We start from the raw sequence: 20661 nt of genomic DNA on the forward strand, positions 1-20661 counted from the left end.
ACGAAGTTGGTTTTTTTCTGAAAAGAATGCCTGCTACGTGCGAACTGCGCTTCTGATCTTATCGAGATGATTTTACAAGAATCCAATCTCAGTTGGCTAAACTTCAAGAACTTTTCATAATATATTAAACCAGAGAAGAGAATATCTGAGAATTACCGATTTACTCTTAAATTTTCTTGATTGAAAATTTTCTAAAAGAATGTTGGTTTTGCTTTTATAATTTTAATGCGAATTTCTTGTTTAATTCGTTCCTCTCCGTATTCTACGAGGGCTGTTCAATAAAGAATGAACATAATTTTTCGTGAACAACCGTACTGCTTGCTATTTCTAGCTAAGTTGCGAAATTTAAGACCATAGCAACTGTGCAGTTGAGTCGTGCGGACGGTGTGACCCTGGTGATTGATGAAATTTATCCCTGTTCAGTTTTGCCTATGAAACAATGGACGTGACAGGTGAGGAGCAGTATGCTGTTCTCAAATTTTGTTTCCGTCTCAAGAAAACATCATCAGCTGAATCGAATGAAATGTTAAGAGCTCATGGTAAATCTGCGGTTCCATTACAGCACAGCTCGCAGGTGGTTTAGAATGTTTAAAGATGGATGTGATTCAATCCCAAAAATCGGCGGTCCTGGATCTTCAACCACTGCTTTCACCACAGAAACTATAAACACTGCTTCTGTAATCTTGAGAGAAGATGTATAACATTCAGGCAACATGCAGGTCAGAAATATGCAGAAGGCAACTGTAAATGTTCCCTTAAACGTTTCCAGTCATGAGAAGTTGTAAAGATATCGGAGGAGATTCTCAAACGCATGTCAAAAATGGCTTCAAGCATGTTTTTAAAGAATGGCAGTAACATTGGAGTAAGTGCATTTCATCAGTGGGGACTATTTTGAAAATGACCATAAAAATATGGATGATTAATAAAGGTATGTTGTGAAAAGAAATTATGATCATTCATTATTGAACAGCCCTCGTAATATTCCATGATGGAAGATGAATATTACAATATCATCATATATCCCATGTTTGAAATCGCCATCGCTAGATATATTACGAATGGTGTGGAAGCATCCTGATTTTTAGAGAGTCCCAGGTCACGGGAGATCGCCAGACAGGTTATTTTCAATCCAGCAGACATGCAGTCGGAGCAGTTAGTAAGGACATTTAAGTGAATGGAGAAAATATCATTGCCGATCAAAATATTGAAATTGTACAAGTGTGTTAGAGCTATATAATCCCACATTGTCCACTTACAAGGGGATGTGCACGATTCCCTCATCTTCGGTTTATTTTATTTAAACTTCTTGAGGATAAAAATTATTCCTTAAGTGAAGAAAAATGACCAAGCAGGGCGATTCTATATTCAGAAATCCCCCGAGAAACTTGAGAGGGAAAATTTTTATGCTTTGCTTTGCCCCTTATCAATACTTGTTGTTCAACTCTTAAGTATCAGTCCTTGTGGTCTTGGGTTAAAGGAAAAGTTTACTAGTTGAAAGAGCCGTCGTGGGTAGAACAGTCTGTAGGATCACCATTCTCCTTACACCGGGTGGAAAAGACCCGAGTTCGAGCCTTCGATGACGTCAGGAAGTTTTATGGGCCTTTTTTACAACGTGCTGAGTTAGTAGATCCCAAGCGAGGGTAGCATTTGGTTTTTCTTCCAGCAAACAGAAAATCGACCTCAGAACACATGAATTTTTTTTTTTTTTTTTTATTTATTATTATTTTTTTTTTTTTTATGAAAACCCCAAACACGAGAGGTATTAATAAATAAATAAATTTTCTGTTTATACTCCGGGACGACCAAACGGTCAGAGGAGTTCACAAGATAGACAGAATACAAGAAACAGCATTAGAACCTATAGTACTTAGTACCATGCTTGGGCTGGAGGTTGAGAAGACGAAAGAAGATATTTGTTGACATTGGACTTGAACTTCTGTAGACTGTAATTTTCAGCAAATACGTATGAATTAAGATTGTTCAAGAAAACGGCAGTTGATTGAATAAACGAGGAAGATGAAAAGTTGGTTCTGTCAGTTTGAAGTTGGACAGTAAATGGATGTTGGCTGGTTGAGGCACCTGTTCGGACTGTTTTGAGAGAGCGGGAATTATAGAAGAACAGAAGAATTATAGAAGAAGAACAGCCAATTCAGAAGAACAGTGCCCATGGAAGTATCTGTAGAAAAGGCTTGCAGCATAAACAGTACGCCTATGAGACAGCGAGTGGAGAGACTGTTAGAAATGAGTCATTAATTAACCTAACTGCCCTCTTCTGAATGGAATCTGAGGCCTGAGAGAGGTTTTGGGGACACCGCCCCAGATGTGGGAACAATATTCCATGTTATGGCAGATTTGCGATTTGTACAGAGTGAACAGCTGTTTGGAAGAAAAGTAACGCCGAGAGCGAAAGAGAAAAACAAGTTTTTTAGATGCAGAATAAGCAATATTTGTAATGTGCTTGTGCCAAGAGAGATTAGAAGTCAGGGTAATCCCCAAAAGAGATATATCATCTTGCCTAGATATCGGAGTGTCACCAAAGATAAGAATAGGAGCTGAAGAATCCTTTTTGCGAGATATAAGACAACACTGAGTTTTAGAAGGATTGAAATCAACTAAGTTGTCTTTGCCCCACTGGAGATTAGCATTTAAGGAATTGGCAGCGGATATTCGAGAAGTTGAAGCTGATTGAGCAGGGAAAGATTTCTCAAAATGGAAAGGGGAATGCAGTGTGCTATCATCGGCAAAAATATGGATAGGATTTCCAGTCAATGGAATATGGTCATTAATATACAAGAAGAAAATAGTGGAGGCAAGAACTGAACCTTGAGGGACACCAGCATTAGTGGAGAAGTTAAAAGACAGAGAACCATCTACCATCATCCTCAGTGAGCGATCAGAGAGAAAACTGGATAACCAATTACAAAAAAAAAAAAAAAAAAAAACAGTTGGCAAACCGTAAGATGGAAGCTTGTTTAGAAGACCTTTATGCCAAACACGATCGAAAGTCTTTGAGATGTCAAGAGCATCTGCTTGTGTTTCACCGAACTTTTCCATTGAATTTGTCCATAAATGGGTACCAGAAGCCAGAATATTACCAGTGGATCGACGCTGACGGAATCCATACTGGCGATCGTTGATCAGACAGAAGGTTTCTAGGTAATTTAAGAGTTGGCGGAGTTGGCGGCAAAAAATGGGAAACAAACAGCAACTTACTGTATCTCTAGGGGAGTACCGCAAGGGGGTGTATTGTCTGCCACCTTCTTCGCAATAGCACTAGCCCCATTTTTAGCTCAAAACTGTGAGCAATTTATTACATATGCTGACGATTTGAAATTTTTTGTAATCTCTAAAGAACAAGAAACTGCACCCCATCTATCAGAGGAAGCAAACAAGGCAATCAGGAAACTAGAAGAATATCTGCACTACATTGGCCTGAAAGTTAATGAAAATAAAACTGCCCAAATGACCTTCACCAATAAAAAGAAGAAAAATGAAATTACGATTTTCGTGAACAATACCAGAGTCCAAAAATCTCCCGCACATGTTGACCTTGGCCTTAAGTGGGATGAAGGATTAAACTTCATACCTCACTTCGAATACATTAGGAAAAAGACATACGCAGCACTCTGGAGCACTAGACAAGAACTCACCGGTCTCCGAAGCCCTCATCTCATGATTCAATACATCCTTAAATGCGTTACACCGATTCCGTTGTACGCATCGACTATCTGGTCATCGGCCCCCGAGAACAACATCAAGGCCTTCTTAGGAGTAGAATACTGGCTCCTGAGATGGCTAAACAAGATCGCCAGGAAACCGTTTACCATCTCAAGAGCGGTCTTGTCTGCCAATCTGGACATCACACCGTGGAAGTATATCATCACAACCAGAAACATCTTAACTCTGGCAAAGCTACTAACGGAGAGAATAGATGCGCCGAAAGTGGGAAACGTGATCACTCGCCCTCGGATGACACGACCGAGAATAAACAGAGAAGAACCAAATCTCAAGTGCCAACTGACTCAATTGGACTCTCTGGGGAGATTTTTCCCAGCAAATACTGTGAATTATTTTAATAATTTAAATATAGATCCAGAGAAACTATGTACAGACAAAATGTATAGGACAGAAATATTTGGTAATGTGTACCGGCAGGTACAAATATAATAAGAGTAATTTAATAATCTATATAATAATATTTAGCATTTAACAACCATTCGCAATTAATCCATTAACACATATTCTGTGTTTTGTCATCTCCAAATATTGTAAATAAGTTCATGTAAATATGCTTGTAAATACTGAAATAATGTAACCACACCCTCTAGCCACGTGCTGTCTATGGGTGTCTCGGAAGAGAAATAAACAGATAATAATAATAATAATAATTGATTTCTCCATTACTTTAGAAAGAGTAGAAGTAATTGCAATGGGACGATAATTGGATGGGAGGGTTAGTAACCCTTTTTAGAAACTGGCCGGATATGAGCAAATTTCCAAGCAGAAGGAAAAACACCTTTGGAATAAGACAGTGAAAAAAAGGCAGCAAAGAATAGGAGTAAGTTCAGGAGCACAGGTTTTGAGAACAAATGGAGAAATACCATTGGGACCTGGAGCTTTCTTAGCATCAAGATTCGTCAAAATCCTTCTGACATCCTTTTGACGGAAGACCACAGGAGGCATTGAATGGAGTGTGTTGGAAATGGTGGAAGGTGTTTTACCAAGATCATTAATACATGAGTTGGAAGAAAAATGGGATGCTAGCAGGTCAGCTTTATCCTTGGCTGAAATGTCAACAGAACCATCTGGTTTTCACAGAGGTAGGAGCAGAGATGGGCAAAAGTTGCGGCCAATAGTTTTGGCAAGAGACCAGAATGCTCGGCTACCATTAGAGCAAGAAGCAAGTTTTCTACTCTAGCCTATTCAAAATCTGGTTTGGACTGATTAATAACTGCTTTACAATTGTTGCGAACTTTGGTGTAGGCAGAAAATGAAACTGAAGAATTGGAAACAATTCTTCAGTTTCGATCAGTTTACACGGGGCAACATGACCTTAGTCGCCGATGCTCCTATAACCCAATAATAACTATAATTTCATCTCGCTCATATTTATGGTCCTGAGAGACATCGAGAAAAAAGGTCTTCTTGAGCGAGTCGGTGAATTCACTAGATAGACAACTGCCATTTCTTACATAAATATTAGAAGAAACTTGAGGAAAAGACTGATATTAATCAGTTAATACTGCGCAGTGTGAAGTTGAACTTTTTGAATACTTAATTAGCATCCATTTATAACTATTTTTTGACCCCAGCATCCATTGAAGCTAACAGCTAGGTTCAATGGCTGCTGGGGTCAAAAAATAGCAAATAGACTGTCTAAATTAAGAACCCTTTCGAAATGTATTTTTTCATCCGCTGTTGTTACACTGATTACTTTTGTCTGGCCATCAGGGAGGGACGCAGTTTCTTACGAAGGTCATTTCCACCATCATTCGTCAACAGCGGCCATTTGGCTTAACTCCCAATATCTAAATGGCGCTGTTTTCTTGTTAAAGAAAGTACCGATATCTGCTGCTCCAGTCGCTGTTATTTAGAGCTCCAACTTTGTACCTTCGTACAAGGGCTGAAAACGTCTCTACGTTAAGTGACTATAGAACACATAAAAGTTAAGTGTGTGATCCAATAACATAATGCTTGACAACCGAACCCTTATTGCCTACAGCACTGTATTGATCTGTGCCACACCACACCGAGTGCATGGAGATGCGTCAATGGAACAGAAACGCCATGTCCATGGGGGGAAACTGTTTCACAGGTTGGAAGATCCTGCAATGCGTCACTGTGTATTGCCTCGATTGTGCACCCCTTGCATCCGATTCTAATTAGCGCCAGGAATCCGTCACCCCATTAGCGGACCATTAGTCGGTGGCCCGCTCTTCAAAACGCCGCACGAAGGTTGAAATCCGAAATAGTGTGCGCGCGCGTGCACTTATTCTCGCCGTCTTGCCAATATTGTTTTTAAATTGAGAGTTACCTCTCTCTGTGGCCTGTTAAGGGATATGTGTAACGGAGTTTGCTTTAGCTCGCCTATGCAGGGACGGCATTCCGCTGTTGGCTCCTCAGGCTCACATAAAAATCCGTATACATTTCTTTAGAAGAATGAAATGGAGCACTGAGTGTAGGGAGGTGTCATTAAAAGGATACTTTTCAACACCTGTCGCCGGCCTTTAGCCCGTTATCGAAGGCGTTCAATAATTAGCAAACAATGGAGACACGACGGACTCCGAGAGTCGTAACGACAACGCCTTAAATCTGTCATGTCGGCTGTAGTTGCGGAGACTGCCGGGAGCTGCCTCCTGTAGGCGAACGTCTCTCACGCCGCTCGTAAACACATAAAACGGATCTGAAACGTGCTTTATGGAGCTTTTATGGCACTCCCGAGTTCTCCAAACTCCGGACTTCCCCACCTGCCGAGAATCCGACACTTGAACAGTGTGTGGCCCCGCTAACCCCGTTAAATTTTGTATTCTCCCGTAGAATCGTTACGGCCCCGATGGCGTCCAACAGAACTGGACCAGAATTGGTTGTTATAGTTTCTTCATAGCTCTTGAAGGGATGCAGTGACCATCCACTTCATAGCCCTACAATGGGCTTGTTTAGACAATCGCGCTCTTTGCTTCCTTTCTCGCAGTTTCGACTCCGGCCGTAGTTTCCGTGTCATCGGTCTCGAACACAGTTTTGAATGTGCCCTTCACAACCGAAGCAAGTTTAGGGTCTTCTGGAGGTAATCTACTCTTTAGTTGGAGTTATACAACAAAAAATGTGTTCCGAATTTTGTGTGATGGACATCTAGATGCTTTTTTGTCATTGCAGATCACCAGAAATAATGTAAAAAATGGTGGATGGCCATATTTTAGCCATACAACACTGCAGTGTCAATATTGAGCGGATTGCAATATCTGTAATCCCATTCGACTGTTTTCATTAACGGATAGAACGTCTTTTGTTTATATTATTACTTGTTTTGTTTAAATCAGTCAAGTTGTGCACTTCATTCTATAAACTGGAAGTGTATGTACATGTAGTCAAGAGGGTAGTAAAGAAGACACAAAAGATAATATTACTTAAATCACACTAGTTCTACAGCAAGTTTACATAATTGTAACTAAACCTCACACCGGCCCTCGTTGTAGCACAGTTGGGATAATCACCGTCTTCCCCACAACTGGGTGGAAAAGACCCGAGTTCGAATCTCATTAACGATGCGAGGAATTTTTTATGTCTTTTTCTAAGAGTGGCTGAGTTAGTCGGTCACAGGCGACTAACTCAGCGATAGAAATTCGGCCACAGTACACACGCAGTTCACAGACATATTATATGCGGCGCAATATGGCCTAAGTTGCTGATACGCCTAAAACCCTACAACAACCCAGCGTCAGACCGGTAGGCCTTCTGTCTTTAGAACATGGTCAAAATCTATATCTAGGGCTAGGAATATTCCAACAGTTTGGAAGGAAATATCCGATCAAGGTTCGGAAATTCTGTTCCTTGGGTGACTGCAGTGTAGTTTGACTGTGGCGATGGTATCTGATGGTAGTCGAGTGATGGAGGACAATCGCTGAGAAACATGGAATTTCTATCCTTTTTGTGAAGAGCTTTAACAAGATGGATAACTTTGATTATAGTTAGTTATCAGCTGATCCTATTCTAGTTGGCGTAAGCGACTTTCCTTTCAGCTATCTCAGAATCCAGTATTTCAGACAGGAATCCTCTGAGGTTAACGTCTGGCCCAGACAGGAGAAGAAGGAATGAACATCTGTGTATGAATTCGCAAGCAGCAACAGAAAGGCGTCTATGCTCTTATAGTGAAAAGTAGAGGGCCCCAACGTGATGGCTCCTCTGTACAGGTTTTAATTTTGTACGATTGAAATCCATTTTTCACTACCTTAACAAGCAAAGCAATTGTGACTTTATGGAAGTTTAATGGCATAAAGACTGTAGCGGCCATATTACACCAAACAGCCATCCATGAAACACCAATGTAATCAATTATACATTATCGAAACCAATTTTCAATATATGTTTGCCTGCAATCTTATCCTCGAGTTTTGTGTCTACAGATACAAATCATATATCATTCTAAATCTTGAACGATTGAGCATGTAAATTAATCTGAATTTAATTAAGTGATTGTATAATCACTTTGTCACAAAGTTGCGCAATTCGGCCACTTACTATTTTGTTGTTTGCTGTAGGGTTTTTTAGGCACATCAGCAGATTAACACATATTGCAGTGAACATATATTATGTCTGTAAATCGCATGCTTTCTTTGGTCGATTTGCCTGTTTGCTTAATAAAAAACCCAAGTTTCCAGGAGAAAACCCATGCTACCCTCACCTAAGAGACCAACTGCTGGTATTAAAAACACGAATTTATATTCATACTACTTGCTCGTTACATTTAAAATATTGAATTGTAATTTATTACAAATTAATCATATGATTAACTATATAGCCCAATAAAATAAAATGAATACTTAAATTGAATAATAATACATAAATAAATAAAACAAGTTAGTTAATATACGCAGTACGTTACATTTCATGTGCGTTCGAAATTTTCTTAAATTAATTGAATTTTTTCTTTTTTTTTTGTGATTAATAGAAGTAAAATTTAAATATAGTTATCTCCTTATGAATTAATTACTAATGATATAACTTTATAGAACACATAATAAAATTGTATAATATTTATTACTCTTCTCCCGTATCCTTTTGTCTCTTCTCTCTCTCTCTCTCTTGCGCGCCTCCGTAGCCAGGTGGGAAGGAGCAGCAGTGCGTAGCACACGCTTCTTGATTAGACCGGGGTTCGATTCCGTCACCACCAAATACGGAGGATGCGGAAAGGTCAGGGAATGACCATCGCATATTCCCGGAGCAATATGGCCTTAGTTGCTAATGCTCCTAAAAAACCAAATCTATCTCTCTCTCTCTCTCTCTCTCTATATATATATATATATATATATATATATATATCTAGAGAGAGAGAGAGAGAGAGAGAGAGAGAGAGAGAGAGAGCTCTTCATAAGCGATACAACGTTCATGAATCTTGCATGAGTTGTCTATATTCTGCATACTTGAAAATACTACCTACCAGTAGATTAACAAAAATGGGCGTGCATACTGGTGCGTTTTGGTTAAACCTTGCCCCTCACATTTGCAATAATAGTAGCCATTCTACTCAGATTTCTTTTTACTTCGTTTACTGGAGGAAAAAAATAAAGAAATGAAAATAAAAAATAAAAAAACAATTACTGAGAGTGTCGCTTAAACAGAGCTAACAGTTGAACAAAATAGCTTCCAGGATTATTTCGAACAGCTTTACAGTCTCTGTTCATGGTGGTTTTGGTGTATTATAGCCTTAGTTGCTAATGCGCCAATAAAACCCAACAACCAACCAACCATCTGTTCGTGGTTACTATAGAGGAAATTTTGAAACAAAATTTCCTCTAAAGATTCAATCTTTTCGAGAACAATTTTAAAAATGTACAGTATTGTGTAATAAATTATATTTTTAAAAAAAAATGTACGCATCCTTGACATCCATTAATACAAACAAACTTAAAAATTGTCCCTCCTGAGTAAAATCGGTACCAATCTGCTCTAGATCATATAATTGAACTAATAATAGTGAATTAATAATATAAAGTGAAGTAATATATTAAGCTTTATAATTCTCACAGTATTGGTACAGTTTTATTTTATATCTATTTAAAACAGTTTAATCTTCAAATGGAATTATGTCCAACTTATCAAATATTTCTAGCAGATGAAAAATAAAACTGTATTCGAATTGGTTTACGTTGCCCATACAAATTAATATATTGCATCGATTTATATTGGGGATCAAACTTAAATCCGGCACATTGAATTGATCGAAGCTAATTGAGATCCCTTCAAGCATAATTGAAATATTGCGGCAGGCCTAATTCTTTTGAGACTGGATCAGGACCTTGGACCGCTTGTTGGAAAGCGATTAAAGGAGCATTCTACCATCAGTTATCATCAAGAATGTAATAACTTTATAAATAAATAGTAGACACTGCCTTGTAAATATTTAATGATTCGCAGCAAGTCCGTTTTTAAGCGAATAGATTTAATTCTTAAATGTTTTCGAGTCAATCATTTTAAAGCACCCTGTTGATGCTTAGTCATACTATTATACAATAACAGAAGGTCGTAATTGTTTCTAGGGTTCCTGACAAGATAGCGCTCTGTCATGAATGGTGATTTTAGGGTTTAATAACTATACCTGTGTGCTGGCATGAGTATGCTAAGTGGAGTTAAATAAATAATTAAGCGTATTACCTTTTCGTTGGTAATGTATACGTTGACGTTGATTCAGTTGCACGACTGGGCAGTTAATGAGCGAACTGCACTAGCAGCAGGCACACATGTGCTTGTGTTTCGGCTATAAAATAAGATATAGTGCAAGTACAGTTCCGTGCAGTAATATTTAGCAAAGCACCCCCTCTCTCAGGTTCTCTTGGGACCTCTTCTCTTTACTAGCGTCAGGTGTCCCTTTTCCACACTAAAACGCATGCGAGACGTGTTTCCCGGTGTGATGCCGTCTGCTCCAATTACAGAGAACATTCCTCATGCTTTCCGCCAGAGTGGGCTTCGGCGTTCCACACTATACGGAGCCAGTTGAAGACCCCCCGCTCATGATGCTGGCTCACAAAAAGATCATCTGTTCAGCGGTGTGCAGCTCTCGGCAGGTCTAAGCAGGGATCCTCCATAAGCCTGATGAAGCACTAATCACATTGCAGGGCTGTGTTTTCTATCTGCCTTGACAGCTCCTCCTGGGCTTCACCAGTTATTGCTGTTCTCATCATCGGGGAAGCTGTCATAAACCCAACCGGCCCGGAACTGCTGCTGCCCCAGCACCTGCAGACACACACTCTGGCCTGCTTCCATTTATCACTCCACTCTTCTGCATCCCACGAAAGGAGCTGCTCGGTTATCGTTGGACTAGGGAAAAAGTCTGTTTTTGTTTAGTTGCCTGGCCTTTTTGGTTACACTTTTACTTGCTTTTAAATTTTTTCATGTTTTTTTATCAATGATTTGATTTCCCCTCCTCTGTTTCCCCCCTTATTATTCATTTTGCCCCAGAGATGCAGCTGGAAGCTCAAATTGTACATTTTTTCACACAACACCTTAAAGTTCAGTAAAATTTGTCTGGTTAAAATAGAGTAGTTTATCCACCTGACTGTTGCGTCGCATCTCCCTATAGTTGGGGAAAAACTTGTCTGAGCTTTTTTCGTTCTTGAAAATATTAAATAAGAATTTTACGTCAATACGTGCACCTCACAGCAACCACTATGCCTTAAATGTTTCAAAATCTCATCAATCATCTTCATAATGAGTAAGCTATAGCATGAATTAGTCTAATTTGATTTCCACTTAAGTAGTTAGCTTTTAAGAAAAACTTCAAATATTGGTTAAAACTGGTTATTCTATACTAGAAAGTAAGTACAACGAGCCAACGTGGTATGACGTAGCCGAGTGGTCACGGCTCGAGTACAGTATGCGCGCGTTTCAGTTAACTGTGGTTCGAGCTCACGTGATCCCTAAATACGGTAATGTTCTCTGTCTCGTGAAAGAATCATCCTAAGTGTAGAATTAATAATTATGTCATACAGTGTTGTGCAGTTTCTTATAGGTTTTAGTATGATCAGAATGTTTTATTTATTTTTTTATTTTTATTTTTTCTTCACTGTAGGCCTGCAATGAGTTCACAACGCACGTGATGAACTTGTTACGGGAACAGAGTAGGACGAGACCGATCACGCCAAAGGAGATTGAAAGGATGGTCCAAATCATCCACAAGAAATTTAACTCCATCCAAGTTCAGTTGAAACAGAGTACGTGTGAGGCCGTCATGATACTGCGGTCCAGGTTTCTTGACGCCAGGTGAGTTCAAGAGTCATATCTATTTAGATAATAGTATAAACTGTTGGGAATAAATCTTTATTTATTGGCTTATCGCAACCATACTTAAACTTCAGTAAGGGTGCTAAATTGTACATGTGTATTTTTTTCCTGTTAATTATTCAATACTGTGTAGCTTCTATGTGCTTTTTCTTCGTTAGAGCCTTTACATGCTATATTCTCTTCTGATTAGCTTCAACTTTATTCATTGCCATTACTTGTTCAAACACGCTTACTTGATAATAGTATCTGACTTGTCTTACCATTTCAACTAAAGTTAGTCGCATAAATTCAAGTACTTTACCTAGACACCAACATGTATGTGCACCTAAGAAGATTAATCTTGGCGGCAGGGAAAAAAGGACAACGGTCTCCAAAATCCGAATCTCTTTCATTTAACTGTAAAACGCATTTCTGTATACACATTGGATTCATATTGCATATATACGGTATATTATATTGTCAGAAAGAATTATCCGGACACCATGGGATTTTGGGAAAATTCAACTATTTTCGCCATCGACTTGTCAGGGAGACATAGAAACAAGAAGATGCAAGAGGCCTTCAACTTAGCAACTTGCACCAGGAGTCATCATAAGATGTCATATCAGCAGTCAATCTTTTCGTGCCATTCAACGTTCTAAATCATCGGTGACTGAAGAAATCAACAAATGATGCTGTTACAGCCTGGAAAAGGATAGATTGGCGGGAAAAGCCTGGCGCACCCTCAGAAGAGTGTTACTCAGATCCTGTCAGTCATCAGTGAATACCTCCAACCAAAGAGTTTCAGGGAACAACACAAATATTGAACAATTTTCACACCCATTATGATTAGGCTCCGGGACTTTGGAAAATTGTGTTGTGGAGTGACGAAGCATGGTTTTCGATCTCATGGCCGTGTTTGGATCCGGCGGATGCTGGGAAAACGTCATTCACCAGAGAGTATCGTCCAAATTATTTTTTATTTATTAAATCCGTTTATTAAACGGATTTAATAAATAAATAAATTCTGAGGTTTGGTGGAGTTATTTCGCTGTTTGGGCTTAGATGATCGTAGTTCCTGGAACAATGAATTTCATGCAGTACATTCTGGACAATTTCGCTCTTTCTACACCATGACAGCATTATGGTGATCGATCCTTTAGTTTTAACATGACCATGTAATATTGTGCAACTCTTAGTGAGTTCGAAGACACGGGCATGTAAAAGCTTAATGCGTTTCAAATTTGGCTCACTTAAGTAGGCAATATTCAGCCATGAGATGCTTTTTGGTCGTTGGGGCGGCAGATGTTCTCCTGATGCGTACATTACTGTTGGAAAACAGTAGTTCTCTTGTACTTCTTGATAATTAATGCAAGAGATTTTATTTTGTTGTCCACATTCTTGAAGTGAGTTTATCTAGCTGAATGCTAAACCACAGTTTTGGGTCAAATACTACATCCAAGTCGGAGTAACATGTGATAAAGTGGGATTTGGTGGTTGCCAAATTTTGAGGCGATCATTGTAGGATTGGTCTTTAGGAGAAACATCGTCCGCTCTGTCTTCTCAGGGTTGATGATCAGGAAAAACTGCTGAAGAAAAGATGCAATAGATGGATGAGCTGAAATGTCAGCTTCGTACTAGGCCAACAGCTAATCATATTAATTGCCCGCTGTGTTGAAGGAGAATTGGACCAAAATTCCTTATTAAATATCGTATTAATAAAACGATTAAACTTCTTTGAAACATGCAAGTGTTATGTCTTCTTCCATGCACATTATCTACGTTGCATCCAGAAATTTGCTTCGAAGTGGAGCTAAATGCAATACCAAACAATTTTGTATGCTTAGTATCACAACTACCTTTAAAAGTCTGGTAATTTGCACGTACGACGTAATGTTCCCCCGAACTCGGCTTCTTGTTTCTTAATGCAATAAGCATTTTAACTGACTGCCTAATCTGTTTATATGGTTTCTTACATGCCAATCCAGTAATTGAATCTTATTAAAATTCAGTTATTGCATTTCGACAAGGTGTGCCTAAAAGGAAACTTCCCCATTAATCTGCTGTGCCAAGTTCTTTTTGCTATTGCAACGTGGATCTCCACAGCGTCTATGTCGCGGCCCCACGTGTCAGCGAGATGCTACATGAACGTGAACCATTCTTTTAATAGGGTTGTCGTCAGCCTCGAACATTCCTTCTGAATTTCAGTATACTTCAATGCCATCAACTATGAACGTGATATGAGAGCAAACGCTGAAATAAGCACGTGGTGCATCATAACGGCACTTTTTGATGTGACGATTCACTAGAGGTCGTCAGAATGAAAAGCTGTCCAGATGAATAGAGATTCTGTTAGGAGAAGCTCGAGGTTCAGAATGATTCAACTCCACTATGTCAATCATCTGATCTTTTCGTAACTTCAAACTACTTTCTATTGTCAGATAGAAGCATCGCTATTACGCGTTAAACATTAATAGATTAATTTCAATAAAATAGTGTAGAATCAAGGAGATGAACGATGAGAGGAGTAGAGTGACGCACTACTTTTGATCATTGAGCATTAATCATCACTAATGAACTCATTGTAACTTTAAATAGTCGTGTTCAACTTCGTTGAATTTTGTTCTAAATTTCGGAAAGTTTATAATATCAACATGGTTTTCAAATAGCGTGTTGTTTCAAATGTAGGGAACGTACGCCTTTAATGTTAGATCTTTAAGTCTAGAATTTGTGGACTAAAATTAAAATCTAGTTGAAAAAAAAATGCCATTCAGTGTTTGTTAGATTTAAATTTAAGATTTACATGTAAATTTTCTTGCAGTCTTGAGGATTTTGCTCTGAATTTTTATAAAGTATTTAACAGATTTTTAAATGTCTGTCTTCAGCAGCCCATTCCCTTAAGAGACATTTTAGCGCTCCTCAGGAGAATCGAGAGTGAGCACCGGCCCTGGGATAAACCTCCTTACGGGGCTGCCCGCCTGTTCCTGTTGGAGACCCGAACTCCAATTGCTGGTCCCCTCCACAATGTTCAGGTCAGGAACAAACTGTGATATTAGGGTCAGCTAGAGAATTACGTCATCGAACCATGTGTATTCTTTGGTCGATTTACTCATTTTGTTGGAAGAAAACCTTGCTGTCCACGCCTGAGACCGACTAACTTAGCCACGGAATTGGAGGGGAGCCCATAGACGTTCCTCGCGTCATAGGCAGGATTCGAACCGGGTCTTTCCCACCCAGTGTGGGGAAGACCATGGTTATAACCAGTGTGATACCCGTGCTGACTGGGCCAAGGACAGCTGTCCTGCCTATCCCCTTCCTTAATGCTCTTGGTGCTCCTAAAATATACTATGATGATACATTATTTTACCCACCAACGCCGATTTTCTCCTCTTTATTTTTGAAATTATTATACCGCACTCATTAATAAAATGTTTACAAATAAGAAAAATCCAAGCGCGTATCATCCTACTTTTATTAGTAGTGTAACACTGAGGTAACTCCCACAGTAGCTTCACAACATGAGATATGAATAAATTTATCTTTTCTTTCATACATATTTATCTGTTCTATAAAGCATAGACGTAAAATCTTATTACAAAAATCTTTAAACTACAGATAGGTTGAGCTCTGGTAAACTGATTTTTGAAAGATAGAAATTAAAAGACAAGGAATTCTGTCGGTACGCATTTGTAGAGCGCTTAGTTTTTGCAAAGTGTATATATCTGTGTTTGCAGATAATTTTGCCTCTTGATTGCAATAAGAGATAAATATCACTTCTGAATTTTCGAGGTCACTCCACGTGATAAAGAAAGACATCAGTTATTAGTAGTGTTCAGTACTAGATATGATGCATGCGAATGGGGAAAGAGAGAGCGCATTTTCCTGTTAGTTCTTTCTGCGCCCGAGAGGATTAAAATGAAAATATGAAAGACCGAGAGTCTAATTGATGTACGGCCTAGTATAGTGAATTAAGCCTTTCTCCCCAAGCTCCGCCGTAATGGTTCGGCACACCGTGATTCGGAGCACCGTGCATAACACTGGCAGGCGAGGAAACGAGAAAAAAGTGCACTATGGAAGGGTTGGCAGCGAACTACGAGGATTAAATGGCCCTTGCTGCATTAAATGGCGCTTCCTCCACGCCACCGGATTCACTCAATTACTGCACTAAAGAGAAATTGCTGCTGGAATTCGTTACGGAGCATACTTGCAGATCTCCATCTTTGAGACCCTCTCCACCTTCTGCAGCCGTCCCTGATTGTAGGGAGAGGTAAGTTAGCAACAGCTGCATCCAGAAGTTTACTTCCAAGTGAAGCTAAATGCGAATAATGGTGTGCTATCGCGTCTAACTGTCGTGCCGCTATCCACAACCCAGTTGGACAGTTTAGGCTTTCTTTCTGCGTTTATTCGTGCCATGTAATGGGAACATTTCTTTCCTGGCTGAAAATGCCACTGTAAGAATGAATCGTTATTCCTCTGCTGGCTTCAGTTATTTCCATTTATCCACTAACTATATGGTGGGGGCCTACTTATCTGATAACAATTGGCCACGTTTTCTAGACTCAACCCTCTATTTGGTATGAATGACGAATAAAAATCTTGTTTTTGTACCGATATGAGCGATAATTTTAACACGTTCCCGGTTCTTAAAGGTGGGGGGGGGGAGACTAACGTCTTTGTTATATATATATATATATTTTTTTTTTTTTTTATGTAAGCTATGTGCACTTCTGCGTGTAAATGAATAAATTGTGTTTTCGTTTGTAAATGTAGGCGGAAAAGGCGAAACTTCAGCAAACAAGCCACAGAGATTCTCAATGAATACTTTTATTCCCATCTCTCCAATCCTTATCCCAGCGAAGAAGCAAAAGAAGAATTAGCAAGGAAATGTGGCATTACAGTGTCTCAGGTAAGATGTATTCCAATCAAAATAATTTCTTGCAAATTTAACAGTTCCGTGTGTTTTAGATGAATAGTACATTATCTTCACTTAGTTTCTAAATTTCTCCTGGCGTTGTCCATTTATTCGTAACTTACTTGAGTCATGATTTAAATTTGGTTAACGAATTTAAATAACTTAAGTCGTTTAAAGTCTTTGAAATAAATTGTTGTATTGATGACTTGTAAGGACTGAGTTCTTTCCTTATGGTCTGTATTTTGATGTATGGCAGTTTTTATTACGAGTACGCCCTAACGAGAAGTTCGTTATAACCGACATTAATGATATACCGTTAATTTAATAACATTTACAGTGATAAGTGAAAAAAAGTTGAGAATGTAATTTTTTTTCCCTGCATGGTTTTTCAAATATGCACCTTTTGCTTGTTTCCAAAAATAAATGAAATTGAAATAACTTGTATACGTCCAAGTGCGATTCTAAGAGGAAGATTAATTTAATGAAGACTGTACGACAGGTTTTTCCAATTTATGGTTTCTTCTTCAATATTTATGCACTTTTTATCCATTAATTATACCGAATAGACCTATTTTAGGTTCTCAACTGTCTTAAAAGTAGGCTTAAAAGTTTTTTTTTTTATTAGGCGCGGTCGCATATATATAGTGTTTCAAAATTATGTATGCACACTTAAAATTTTTTTTTTTATACTTTGCAGACAAAAAACATTAATTTTTTTTTACAACAATAAAACTTTAATTGTTCAAAATGCCCTCCATCAGCATTAATGCATGAGCGATATCTAGCTTCAACAGATCTACATACTGAAATGCAGAAATCATGTGAAATGTTTTCTGCTTCTTGTTGAATTTTCATCCACAATTCCTCCAATGTTTGCGGTTTGTGACTGTAAACCCGATTTTTCAAGTATCCCCAAGCAAAAAAATCTAAAGGGGCGTGATCTGACCTTGGAGGATATTTTCTATTTCATCAATTTCTATCCAGTGATCATGAAATTCATTGTCAAGATAATCGCGCGCAGCTGTATGATAATGTGGAGGTGCACTATCTTGTTGAAAATATACCAGTGTATCTGCAAACACATCTCTGATTTTTGGTACAGTACAATCACTCAACATATCCAGATATTTTTGTCCATTAACAGTGCCGTTTAATCGATAGGGACCAATTATGCCAAGTGAAGAGAGCCCCATCCACATAGTAATGTATCTTTCTGTAGAGTGATGTGTGTATTTTCAGTGGCCCAGTAAACAGAACTGTGACGATTTATATGGCCATTCATTTTAAATGTGGCCTCATCTGACCACACATCATCTTTCTGGATTGCATGCACTAATTGAAGTATAAATGACTTAAGGTTTAATTCCTTCATCATTCTAAAAACACTTGTATGGTTTAAACCTAGCTCTTGTGAAAACCGATGTTGATTTTCTTGGGGTGCATTTCTTGCAGCTTCAACGTTTTCATTACTTCTTGATGTCCTCTTGCCACATGCTAAGTTATTGATATTCTGCATGGTTCCATGTTCCTCAAATTTATCCCACAAACGAATAATTGTTAAACGTGTGGGCGCCTTTATTCCATATAGTTATTTCCAAACACGCTGAACTTCAATTTCATATTTCCGATACCATTTTATAATTGCCTTTCTTTCTTCAAAACTTAATTGGCACTCTCCATCGTTTTAGAGGTATCTGTAAAATAAAACAAAAATTGAATTATTATAAAAAAATTGCCAATTTTTAAGCTACAAAATGAGTTTAAGAAAATTATAAATTGGTACATAATATGGAGACCGTACCTAAAGAAAGACATTTTTCTTCTTGAAAAGATCCAAAGACGGGTAACTCGCCTGGTGAGATCGGCAAAAGGGCGTCCATATGAGGAAAGACTTCGAATATGTAGGTTACAGAGCTTGGAAACTAGGCACGGTAGAGGAGGCTTGATTGAGGTGTTTAATTCTCTGAGAGGCATAAGCAAAATGAATAAGGACGAAATTTTCAGGGTTATAAATGATTCGAGAACCAGGGGCCATAACGGGGGAATTGTGTAGACTGTATTGCAGTAAGTTTTATTTTAGTCAGCGAGTTATAAATTACAGGAATAAGTTACCGACATGGGTGGTAGAGGCTGACAGTCTGGGGAAATTCAAAGGTCAGGTGATAATTACCTAAGGGAGCAAGGAAATGCGTAGGTTGTCCATTTCCTTTTCTCTTATTAATTTTTATTATTATATTATATATTTTTAAATTTTCTTATTATTATTAATTTGTTTTTATTCTTATTTTATTTTATGTCTTTTTTGTTATTTTATTTTATTATTATTATTATATATATATATATATTTTTTTTTTTTTTTTTTTTTTTTTTTTTGGCTGGCGCAGCATAAGCCATAGGCTTATGCTGCGCCACCTTGTCTTCACCGTGTTCATAAGTCCGTCCACATGTAACAGAGAGACTTCCAGTGGACTGTTTCGTAAAATTTTATATTTGCGCATTTTAAAAATATTTGTTAAACTATTCCAAATTTCATTAAAAATCGGGCAAATAGAAATCCATCCGGCAATTATTATTCCTTTTTTTTTTTTTTTTTTTTTTTTTTTTTCCCATATAAAGCGTATGGAAAAAAAGATTTAACCGATTTTGACTGCCTCGATAAATATTAATTAATCCTATTTATTTGAGAAGATTCAAATTTTATTTTCTTTAATCCTCCGAACTATTAGTTCTAGTTTTATGTTTGAATTGTTATTAGGACGTATTTATATGTACAAATTTCACACTGTGTACTGTTTTCATTAGGTATCCAATTGGTTCGGTAACAAAAGGATAAGGTACAAAAAGAATATTGGCAAAGCTCAGGAAGAAGCCAATCTTTACGCTGCCAAAAAAGCAGGTAGGTACCAATTCTAAGAGTTTCTTATATAGGGAAAAGTGGTTTTAGTTTTAAGGGCGAAAGGATATTTCTGCATGGAGTGTTATGTATCAGGCATGTAATATTACCTCTGGAAATCGGTCTTCTCTGCATGACAGCAGTGTATTACGCACTCCCACTAATATCGTATGTACAAGCACTTTTAACAGTAATCTCTTTTACTAACCCCACCACTCTCTAGATAGAATTTGCATCCAGTTATAAAATAGTTGCATTGTCTTAGACCCATTATCCATCTCTAACTCTACATTTCCATCGATTTCCAATCTTCGCGGCTTCATTCCCTTAACATCGATTGTAATATTTCCCCCCATCTTTACCCCTATAGCATTCTGTCACTATTCTCACTCTTCTCCCAATGCCTCGATTGACAAATCGGGATGATAATCTCTGTCAGGGCATTCCCAAACGCAGGAGTCAGGGTCGCTTGTAGCAGCAGACATTTTTTTTTTTTTTTTTTCTCTTCCACATTTTGACCCCTGTATGTAAATGGTATTTGTGAAATAACTACCTCTCTTTCTCTCCGTGTGTGTGAATGTGTGTGTGTGTGACAGACTGTATACATCTCTCTTCTGACGTGTTTAATATCCATCACTGCCAATAGAGGCGCTCTTTTTTGCTGGGGAAAAAAATATAATATGTTTAATATAAAATAGAAGTTACTGTAACCCATTTATGTTCGTTATTGATTTGTTTATTTTAAAATTGATAATTTTTTTCTCTTTTAAAATTGTAAATATTGGAAGCTTCCTAGTTTTAAAAAATATCCCATTTCAAAATACACACATATCGGAAACTTTATTATTCCACTACCATTGTAATCCGACTCTCTCTCCCTTTC

The 20661-nt window shown here is 38.1% G+C and overlaps 1 protein-coding gene across 5 annotated transcripts in view; it reads left to right on the plus strand.

Moving 5' to 3' along the window:
• exd (PBX homeobox extradenticle) overlaps nt 1–20661 on the plus strand; it is a 442560-nt gene that overhangs the window by 384866 nt on the left and 37033 nt on the right. For all 5 annotated transcript variants that reach the window (XM_090370444.1, XM_090370445.1, XM_090370448.1 and 2 more), the window contains exons 4-6: nt 11783–11973; nt 16744–16879; nt 19688–19781. In XM_090370444.1, the coding sequence (XP_090226570.1) occupies nt 11783–11973; nt 16744–16879; nt 19688–19781 (421 nt within the window). The remainder of the gene's footprint in view (nt 1–11782; nt 11974–16743; nt 16880–19687; nt 19782–20661) is intronic.

The sequence above is a fragment of the Mastigoproctus giganteus genome, chromosome 3 (assembly GCF_048544385.1).
Source record: "Mastigoproctus giganteus isolate SK-2022 chromosome 3, ASM4854438v1, whole genome shotgun sequence".
Lineage (NCBI taxonomy): Eukaryota > Metazoa > Arthropoda > Arachnida > Uropygi > Thelyphonidae > Mastigoproctus > Mastigoproctus giganteus.